Source organism: Telmatherina bonti (genome assembly GCF_933228915.1).
Source record: "Telmatherina bonti genome assembly, chromosome: 11".
In the NCBI taxonomy this organism is placed as follows: domain Eukaryota; kingdom Metazoa; phylum Chordata; class Actinopteri; order Atheriniformes; family Telmatherinidae; genus Telmatherina; species Telmatherina bonti.
Genome location: NC_136629.1, coordinates 4062071 through 4073420, shown reverse-complemented (window position 1 = coordinate 4073420; position 11350 = coordinate 4062071). Strand labels below are relative to the sequence as shown.

The window sequence follows — 11350 nt, the reverse complement described above, 5'->3', positions numbered from 1 at the left end:
GCGGTCGACTATGGCGGTGGACTCCGGCGGTCGACTATGGCGGTGGACTCCGACGGTCGACTATGGCGGTGGACTCCGGCGGTCGACTATGGCGGTGGACTCCGGCGGTCGACTATGGTGGTGGACTCCGACGGTGGACTATGGCGGTGGACTCCGGCGGTCGACTATGGCGGTGGACTCCGGCGGTCGACTATGGCGGTGGACTCCGGCGGTCGACTATGGCGGTGGACTCCGACGGTCGACTATGGTGGTGGACTCCGACGGTCGACTATGGCGGTGGACTCCGGCGGTCGACTATGGCGGTGGACTCCGGCGGTCGACTATGGCGGTGGACTCCGGCGGTCGACTATGGCGGTGGACTCCGGCGGTCGACTATGGCGGTGGACTCCGGCGGTCGACTATGGCGGTCGACTATGGCGGTGGACTCTGGCGGTCGATTATGGCGGTGGACTCCGGCGGTCGACTATGGCGGTGGACTCCGGCGGTCGACTATGGCGGTGGACTCCAGCGGTCGACTATGGCGGTGGACTCCGGCGGTCGATTATGGCGGTGGACTCCGGCGGTCGATTATGGCGGTGGACTCCGGCGGTCGACTATGGCGGTGGACTCCGGCGGTCGACTATGGCGGTGGACTCCAGCGGTCGACTATGGCGGTGGACTCCGGCGGTCGATTATGGCGGTGGACTCCGGCGGTCGATTATGGCGGTGGACTCCGGCGGTCGACTATGGCGGTGGACTCCGGCGGTCGACTATGGCGGTGGACTCCGGCGGTCGACTATGGCGGTGGACTCCCGCTTCAAGTCAGAAGCGATACACTGATACACTGAGCTTCCTTCTCTCTCTCTTTCTCTCTTTTTTTACCCCCCCCCCAATAACAGTGTTGCATCATTAACATGTATGTCTCCTGTCTCAGCAGGTCTCCCTGGCCGGGAGTAGCAGTTCCTGTTGTCTGTTGTCTTTCTGTCCTCTTCCCCCCACACAGCAGAGGCAGATGGCTGCCTGTCCTGAGCCGGGTTCTGCCGGAGGTTTCCTTCCTGTTAAAAGGCAGTTTTTTCCTTCCCACTGTCGCCAGTGTGCTTGCTCAGGATGGGAGATTGAGTTGGACTCAACTCAATCTGTTGGTTTCCTTATATAGGCTGTTATGAATTGGCCTTCATTATGTTTTCCCCTCTGTCTGTAAAGCGTCTTGAGATGGCATTGCCGTGATTTGAAGCTATATAAATAAAGTTGAATTGAATAGAAGAACGTAGAACAACGGCAGTTTTTAGCTGGTTAACAACGTGACTTAGCTTTAGCCCGCTTACCTCTGTTAGCTGGTTAGCTCCTGTTATCTCTGTGTTAGCTCTTAGCTACAGGCAGCTCAGCGTTCGCTCGATGTCAATCATCCACCATGACGCTAACAGCCCGCCTCTCAGCTCCACCTCTTTGCCCATATTTGTATTTTCCGGGAAAGACGACACCCATGCCCCTGCCAAGATGGTGACGGTAGGAACTGTCCACCGTGCTTCAGTTCAGCTTTTCAGAAACCTACAGGTGATGTCACGGAGGCTCCGCCCATCTTTTTATATACAGTCTATGGTCGTGACCAAAAGAAGGAGATCTCGTATACAGGCGGCTGAAATGAGTTTCCTCTGCAGGGTGGCCGGGCTCTCCCTTAGAGATAGGGTGAGGAGCTCAGTCATCCGGGAGGAGATCAGAGTAGAGCCGCTGCTCCTCCGCATCGAGAGGAACCAGTTGAGGTGGCTCGGGCATCTGGTCAGGATGCCTCCTGGACCTCCCTGGTGAGGTGTTCCAGGCACGTCCCTCTGGGAGGAGACCCCGGGGAAGACCCAGGACACGCTGACTAATAATTTCAACGTTTGGTAGAACACACCTGACTCAAATCAATAAGCCATTATGTAGAGTTTTGTAGGCTGTTGGATCCATTTTATTTGAGTCAGGTGTATTGGAGCAAGGACAGATTATAATTTTTTTTTAGTTGTTGTTGTGTTTTTATTTTTAAATTGCTGATATGGACCGATGTGTGTGGAATAAAGTTTGATGATTAAAAACCTGCCAGACTGCGGCCCTGGTGGACTGACTTTGGACAACCCTGTTCTAGGCGGTAGCACATTTCAGCAGAACACTGGTTCTTCTCAGGAAGCTGAGCTCAAACAGACAAGTGTTTGAAAGTGTTTGAAAAGAGTCCGACCTCACATCACTGAATTATTCTAACCAAAAGAACGAACGAGAACGAAACAAAAATCTGACGGTTACTGGTGAACAATGAGGATGCTGTGATATAGCCACAAGATGAGCTTTACGTGAAACGAAAGTTTGGGGTTTTTTTTTTTTTAGGTTTTGAAGTTTAACTTTACATCCAGACGTTTCCACATCTGACAATATTACCAGAGAAACCTTTTATTTTCAGGCAGCTGCTGTTGTTTCTGCGCATTTCTCCAGCAGATGGCGCTTTACATCCTCTGACTTCATGACCCAACCCGGATCCAGTAAACAGGAAGACGGACTTCCAGCCAGGTGCAGCTGCTTTTCACGTCCCCTCCACCTGTACGTCGTTTCTGTTCCTGTTTCCTCCACCATGTCCGAGGATCTGCGCACAGAGCTGGAGAGATGTCTGCAGACTCTGAACATCCAGACCAGCTGCGTGGAGCACCCACCGGTGAAGCCACACACACACACACACACACTATGATGTGACACGTTGACTGGAAATGACCAAATAACACTTTTTTCACCGAGTGAAATATTTTAAGACTATTTAGCTACCATAAATCTTCTGAACATCTTCGGATGTTTTTCAGGAGATTTTCTGATGCAGTAACACCCAGCTTTCTGTTCGCTGTTATTTATTAGTATGAGGTAAACTTCTGTTTTGTTTTGGTTTTTTTTCTCTGCAGGAGATTAAAACGTGGACACAAAAGTTAAGATTTTAATAAAACAGGTTCTGCACTGCATTTTGGTTTTTAGCCGGACTTTACAGCACGTCTAATCTTAAGATGGTTTATTTTATTGTTTTGTACACAGAACTGGTTTAATGTCAGATGAAGACAGTTTTTCAAGGGAATCTGGTGGAACCATCATCACCTATCGGGGATTCAAAAAAGCTTATTTATTGTTAAACATGAATTTTATAAGTAGTCTGAAGACGGAATACAGTGTCGTTGGTTGGTTAGCAGTTTGTTGTTAACTAAGTTTTCATAACTGGTCTGACAAGTTTTGGACGCAGTGACCTTGTGAGCCAGCAGAGGGCGCCCTTCTCTTCCAGTCTGTTCTCCTGCAGTGAAACTCAGTATGATGAAGCTGGAAGTTCCTAGCTGTCCTCTGACCTTTCTGTACCTCCCTCCCCTGTAGGTGTTCACGGTGGAGGAGATGATGCCTCACCTGCAGGAAGTGAGCGGTGCTGTGACTAAAAATCTCTTCCTGAAGGACAAGAAGAAGAAAAACCTGTGGCTGGTGTCGGCCCGCCACGACCGGCCTGTGAGCCACACCCTGCACTAACCCTCTCCCTTTATTGGTTAGAATTCCTCACCTGAACACCTGATGATGCTAATCCCTTCTCTTTGCCTGCAGGTGAACCTCAACGACCTCGCCAAGAAGCTTGGTGTTGGCAGCGGCAGCCTGCGCTTTGCAGACGAAGCAGCCATGCTTGAAAAACTCAAGGTAGCCGAGTTTCTGCTTATTGTTAAACTGTTAGTGTCTGTTCTCTTCACATCGAGCTATTGTAGTTTTTATTGTGGGGGCAGATTTGATAAAAAAAAACTTTTTGTCTGGTGGTGTAGTGGTCCCTTGAGAAGTGGGTTTACTCACAATTTTTCGCCCGTTTTGAATAAAAAAAAAACAAAAAAAAAAACACAGGAAAGGCAGTTTAAAAAAAAGGGACGTGTATGTGTACCACTATATTTTGTTCATCCTAAAAATCCATCGGTATATTTGCTAAACCAGTACTGGCACACAGACTGGTAAGAGACTGGCTCATAGACATATATACATAAATCTTTATGATGTCGATGTTCAGGCTAAAGTTAACGCAGCTGATGGCTAACTGCACCAGTAAAGCATAGATGACCTTAGCTGAGCTGCTGGGCGACGTCGCTCCATGTGGAGGGATGTTTGTAACTGTAACAGCAGCATCACAGGGGGTTTAGAAGTGGATATACTCTGTATAACCTGGACTACACCGCAGCTTTTTCTCTAAAACGCTCTAAAATTTCCTGCGGCTGCAAGTGTCCAACATCAGCTGTGTTGGTCATATGAAGAACTTTGGTCCTAAACTTAATGATAAACACTCACCATCCTCTTCATCAGGTCCACCTGATAGTACTGTCTCAGGCCCCATATTTAAATTTTGGTGTGAAAGATTCAAGAGCTGTTGGAAACATTCCTCATAGATTTTGTTCCATATGGAGTTGAAGCATCAAGAACCTCCCGTTCCACCTCATCACCATGAGAATCTCCCGTTCCACCTCATCACCACGAGAATCTCCCGTTCCACCTCATCACCATGAGAATCTCCCGTTCCACCTCATCATGATGAGAATCTCCCGTTCCACCTCATCACCACGAGAATCTCCCGTTCCACCTCATCATGATGAGAATCTCCCGTTCCACCTCATCATGATGAGAATCTCCCGTTCCACCTCATCATGATGAGAACCTCCCGTTCCACCTCATCACCATGAGAACCTCCCGTTCCACCTCATCACCATGAGAATCTCCCGTTCCACCTCATCACCATGAGAATCTCCCGTTCCACCTCATCACCATGAGAATCTCCCGTTCCACCTCATCACCATGAGAATCTCCCGTTCCACCTCATCACCATGAGAATCTCCCGTTCCACCTCATCACCATGAGAATCTCCCGTTCCACCTCATCACCATGAGAATCTCCCGTTCCACCTCATCACCACGAGAATCTCCCGTTCCACCTCGTCACCATGAGAATCTCCCGTTCCACCTCATCATGATGAGAATCTCCCGTTCCACCTCATCACCATGAGAATCTCCCGTTCCACCTCATCACCATGAGAATCTCCCGTTCCACCTCATCACCATGAGAATCTCCCGTTCCACCTCATCACCATGAGAATCTCCCGTTCCACCACATCATGATGAGAATCTCCCGTTCCACCTCATCACCATGAGAATCTCCCGTTCCACCTCATCACCATGAGAATCTCCCGTTCCACCTCATCACCATGAGAATCTCCCGTTCCACCTCATCACCATGAGAATCTCCCGTTCCACCACATCATGATGAGAATCTCCCGTTCCACCTCATCACCATGAGAATCTCCCGTTCCTCCTCTTCATGATGAGAATCTCCCGTTCCACCTCGTCACCATGAGAATCTCCCGTTCCACCTCGTCACCATGAGAATCTCCCGTTCCACCTCGTCACCATGAGAATCTCCCGTTCCACCTCATCACCATGAGAATCTCCCGTTCCACCTCATCACCATGAGAATCTCCCGTTCCACCTCATCACCATGAGAATCTCCCGTTCCACCTCATCACCATGAGAATCTCCCGTTCCTCCTCATCACCATGAGAATCTCCCGTTCCTCCTCATCATGATGAGAATCTCCCGTTCCACCTCATCATGATGAGAATCTCCCATTCCACCTCATCACCATGAGAATCTCCCGTTCCTCCTCATCACGATGAGAATCTCCCGTTCCACCTCATCACCATGAGAATCTCCCGTTCCACCTCATCACCATGAGAATCTCCCGTTCCACCTCATCATGATGAGAATCTCCCGTTCCACCTCATCACGATGAGAATCTCCCGTTCCACCTCATCATGATGAGAATCTCCCGTTCCACCTCATCACCATGAGAATCTCCCGTTCCACCTCATCACCATGAGAATCTCCCGTTCCACCTCATCATGATGAGAATCTCCCGTTCCACCTCATCACCATGAGAATCTCCCGTTCCACCTCGTCACCATGAGAATCTCCCGTTCCACCTCGTCACCATGAGAATCTCCCGTTCCACCTCATCACCATGAGAATCTCCCGTTCCACCTCATCACCATGAGAATCTCCCGTTCCACCTCATCATGATGAGAATCTCCCGTTCCACCTCATCACCATGAGAATCTCCCGTTCCACCTCGTCACCATGAGAATCTCCCGTTCCACCTCGTCACCATGAGAATCTCCCGTTCCACCTCGTCACCATGAGAATCTCCCGTTCCACCTCATCATGATGAGAATCTCCCGTTCCACCTCATCACCATGAGAATCTCCCGTTCCACCTCATCACCATGAGAATCTCCCGTTCCACCTCATCACCATGAGAATCTCCCGTTCCACCTCATCACCATGAGAATCTCCCGTTCCACCTCATCACCATGAGAATCTCCCGTTCCACCACATCATGATGAGAATCTCCCGTTCCACCTCATCACCATGAGAATCTCCCGTTCCACCTCATCACCATGAGAATCTCCCGTTCCACCTCATCACCATGAGAATCTCCCGTTCCACCTCATCACCATGAGAATCTCCCGTTCCACCTCATCACCATGAGAATCTCCCGTTCCACCTCATCATGATGAGAATCTCCCGTTCCACCTCATCACCATGAGAATCTCCCGTTCCACCTCATCATGATGAGAATCTCCCGTTCCACCTCATCATGATGAGAATCTCCCGTTCCACCTCATCACCATGAGAATCTCCCGTTCCACCTCATCACCATGAGAATCTCCCGTTCCACCTCATCACCATGAGAATCTCCCGTTCCTCCTCATCACCATGAGAATCTCCCGTTCCTCCTCATCATGATGAGAATCTCCCGTTCCACCTCATCATGATGAGAATCTCCCATTCCACCTCATCACCATGAGAATCTCCCGTTCCTCCTCATCACGATGAGAATCTCCCGTTCCACCTCATCACCATGAGAATCTCCCGTTCCACCTCATCATGATGAGAATCTCCCGTTCCACCTCATCACCATGAGAATCTCCCGTTCCACCTCATCATGATGAGAATCTCCCGTTCCACCTCATCACCATGAGAATCTCCCGTTCCACCTCATCATGATGAGAATCTCCCGTTCCACCTCATCACCATGAGAATCTCCCGTTCCACCTCATCACCATGAGAATCTCCCGTTCCACCTCATCACGATGAGAATCTCCCGTTCCACCTCATCACCATGAGAATCTCCCGTTCCACCTCATCACCATGAGAATCTCCCGTTCCACCTCGTCACCATGAGAATCTCCCGTTCCACCTCGTCACCATGAGAATCTCCCGTTCCACCTCGTCACCATGAGAATCTCCCGTTCCACCTCGTCACCATGAGAATCTCCCGTTCCACCTCGTCACCATGAGAATCTCCCGTTCCACCTCATCATGATGAGAATCTCCCGTTCCACCTCATCACCATGAGAATCTCCCGTTCCACCTCATCACCATGAGAATCTCCCGTTCCACCTCATCACCATGAGAATCTCCCGTTCCACCTCATCACCATGAGAATCTCCCGTTCCACCACATCATGATGAGAATCTCCCGTTCCACCTCATCACCATGAGAATCTCCCGTTCCACCTCATCACCATGAGAATCTCCCGTTCCACCTCATCACCATGAGAATCTCCCGTTCCACCTCATCACCATGAGAATCTCCCGTTCCACCTCATCACCATGAGAATCTCCCGTTCCACCTCATCATGATGAGAATCTCCCGTTCCACCTCATCATGATGAGAATCTCCCGTTCCACCTCATCACCATGAGAATCTCCCGTTCCACCTCGTCACCATGAGAATCTCCCGTTCCACCTCATCACCATGAGAATCTCCCGTTCCACCTCATCACCATGAGAATCTCCCGTTCCACCTCATCACCATGAGAATCTCCCGTTCCACCTCATCATGATGAGAATCTCCCGTTCCACCTCATCACCATGAGAATCTCCCGTTCCACCTCGTCACCATGAGAATCTCCCGTTCCACCTCGTCACCATGAGAATCTCCCGTTCCACCTCATCACCATGAGAATCTCCCGTTCCACCTCATCACCATGAGAATCTCCCGTTCCACCTCATCACCATGAGAATCTCCCGTTCCACCTCGTCACCATGAGAATCTCCCGTTCCACCTCGTCACCATGAGAATCTCCCGTTCCACCTCGTCACCATGAGAATCTCCCGTTCCACCTCGTCACCATGAGAATCTCCCGTTCCACCTCGTCACCATGAGAATCTCCCGTTCCACCTCATCATGATGAGAATCTCCCGTTCCACCTCATCACCATGAGAATCTCCCGTTCCACCTCATCACCATGAGAATCTCCCGTTCCACCTCATCACCATGAGAATCTCCCGTTCCACCTCATCACCATGAGAATCTCCCGTTCCACCACATCATGATGAGAATCTCCCGTTCCACCTCATCACCATGAGAATCTCCCGTTCCACCTCATCACCATGAGAATCTCCCGTTCCACCTCATCACCATGAGAATCTCCCGTTCCACCTCATCACCATGAGAATCTCCCGTTCCACCTCATCACCATGAGAATCTCCCGTTCCACCTCATCATGATGAGAATCTCCCGTTCCACCTCATCACGATGAGAATCTCCCGTTCCACCTCATCACCATGAGAATCTCCCGTTCCACCTCATCATGATGAGAATCTCCCGTTCCACCTCATCATGATGAGAATCTCCCGTTCCACCTCATCACCATGAGAATCTCCCGTTCCACCTCATCACCATGAGAATCTCCCGTTCCACCTCATCACCATGAGAATCTCCCGTTCCACCTCATCACCATGAGAATCTCCCGTTCCACCACATCATGATGAGAATCTCCCGTTCCACCTCATCACCATGAGAATCTCCCGTTCCACCTCGTCACCATGAGAATCTCCCGTTCCACCTCGTCACCATGAGAATCTCCCGTTCCACCTCATCACCATGAGAATCTCCCGTTCCACCTCATCATGATGAGAATCTCCCGTTCCACCTCATCACCATGAGAATCTCCCGTTCCACCTCATCACCATGAGAATCTCCCGTTCCACCTCATCACCATGAGAATCTCCCGTTCCACCACATCATGATGAGAATCTCCCGTTCCACCTCGTCACCATGAGAATCTCCCGTTCCACCTCGTCACCATGAGAATCTCCCGTTCCACCTCGTCACCATGAGAATCTCCCGTTCCACCTCATCACCATGAGAATCTCCCGTTCCACCTCATCACCATGAGAATCTCCCGTTCCACCTCATCACCATGAGAATCTCCCGTTCCACCTCATCACCATGAGAATCTCCCGTTCCTCCTCATCATGATGAGAATCTCCCGTTCCACCTCATCATGATGAGAATCTCCCGTTCCACCTCATCACCATGAGAATCTCCCGTTCCTCCTCATCACCATGAGAATCTCCCGTTCCACCTCATCACCATGAGAATCTCCCGTTCCACCTCATCACCATGAGAATCTCCCGTTCCACCTCATCACCATGAGAATCTCCCGTTCCACCTCATCACCATGAGAATCTCCCGTTCCACCTCATCACCATGAGAATCTCCCGTTCCACCTCATCACCATGAGAATCTCCCGTTCCACCTCATCACCATGAGAATCTCCCGTTCCACCTCATCATGATGAGAATCTCCCGTTCCACCTCATCACCATGAGAATCTCCCGTTCCACCTCATCACCATGAGAATCTCCCGTTCCACCTCATCACCATGAGAATCTCCCGTTCCACCTCATCACCATGAGAATCTCCCGTTCCACCTCATCACCATGAGAATCTCCCGTTCCTCCTCATCATGATGAGAATCTCCCGTTCCACCTCATCATGATGAGAATCTCCCGTTCCACCTCATCACCATGAGAATCTCCCGTTCCTCCTCATCACCATGAGAATCTCCCGTTCCACCTCATCACCATGAGAATCTCCCGTTCCACCTCATCACCATGAGAATCTACCGTTCCACCTCATCACCATGAGAATCTCCCGTTCCACCTCATCACCATGAGAATCTCCCGTTCCACCTCATCACCAGGGATGGACGTGGTCAGCAGCAGGACTCAGGCTGTGCTGGTGGTAATGGAAAGTTGAACAGGTGGAGCTGATAAATGGTGATTTTTTTTGGTGAATATTTCTGCGATTTTATTTAAATTGTTGAAAACTTCTGTGAACCTGTTGTCGTCATTTTGTCTTTGACTTGTTTCTGACTCGCTTCCTGTCTCTGCGTCCTCTCAGGTGGGTCAGGGCTGCGCAACAGCTCTCGCTCTGCTCTTCGATAAGGACCAGAGTGTGAAACTGGTCCTGGATCGGGATCTGGTGGAAGGAGGTCACCAGATGGTCTACTTCCACCCCATGACTAACGCCGCCACCATGGGTCTCCGACCAGACGACCTGCTGCGTTTCCTCAAAGAGACGGGTCATGAGCCCATCCTGGAGAGCTTCGAGTAGAGTAGGATGATGTCCTGGACTGGATCTGGACTGGATCTGGATCTGGACCTGGACCTGGATCTGGACCTGGACCTGGAGCGGGTCAAAAACTGTACAGGTGCATCCTGCAGGGATCCTGTCTGAACAGCAGCTGAGAAGGAGCTGGAGGTCCCAGCAGGATGAACTAAGTTTGCTTCAAAGCTTTAAAACAAGGTTTTATGCTGAAGTGACACAAACTGAATTTATTTGATGGAACATGAAGACAAATCTTTCAGAACAGAAAGGAAAAGTACCTGCTGATGTCCACTTTGTGGACAAATGAGCTGTTCCTGGAATCTGTCTCCCGGTCGGGAAACACGGCATGTCTTTGTTGTTTCCATAAATAATAAATCATCTTATAATCTTCTCAGCATTCATCTTTCTGTGCCTGGTTTTTATTTTCGCAGAGATTCGGCTCAGAGTTGAACCTTTTTCATGTTATTTTCCTGTCAGAAGATCAGTTTGAGCTCTCCGGATCCTGATTCCACAGGATTTAACCGTAACGTCATACAAGCCCCAACATGCCGGGTACGGGTACACGCCGAGCTGCAAAGTGCAAAGAACCCAGTCATTCAGCACAAGGAAGTGCCACAAGGTTAATCGTTTCCACCTAAAACATTAAACAAATCAGTCGGAATAAAGAATGTTTCAAGAAAGCAAAAAGCATAAGTATGGACACCCTTAAACTAAAGCTAGGAAACAGATTTGATTATTTAGAAGGCAGAAATGTGTTTTAATTCAGCAACACACTCAGTGAAAGTAGTTTGAGTTAAATAAAGCCAGAAAATCTTGGAGAACATCCAGGAACACGGTTCTGGAATATTCTCCAATCAGCAGGTTAATGGGTGACGTGAAGGTGTCAGGATTGGGTATAAAA

The 11350-nt window shown here is 49.8% G+C and overlaps 1 protein-coding gene across 1 annotated transcript; it reads left to right on the top strand.

The window, feature by feature from the left end:
* Positions 1–2508: 2508 nt before the first annotated feature.
* prorsd1 (prolyl-tRNA synthetase domain containing 1) lies at positions 2509–10850 on the top strand. The gene is made up of 4 exons (XM_079249258.1): positions 2509–2659; positions 3352–3477; positions 3571–3660; positions 10243–10850. The coding sequence occupies exons 1-4, from the start codon at positions 2579–2581 to the stop codon at positions 10453–10455; spliced, it is 510 nt and encodes a 169-aa protein (XP_079105384.1). The 5' UTR covers positions 2509–2578; the 3' UTR covers positions 10456–10850.
* Positions 10851–11350: the final 500 nt, after the last annotated feature.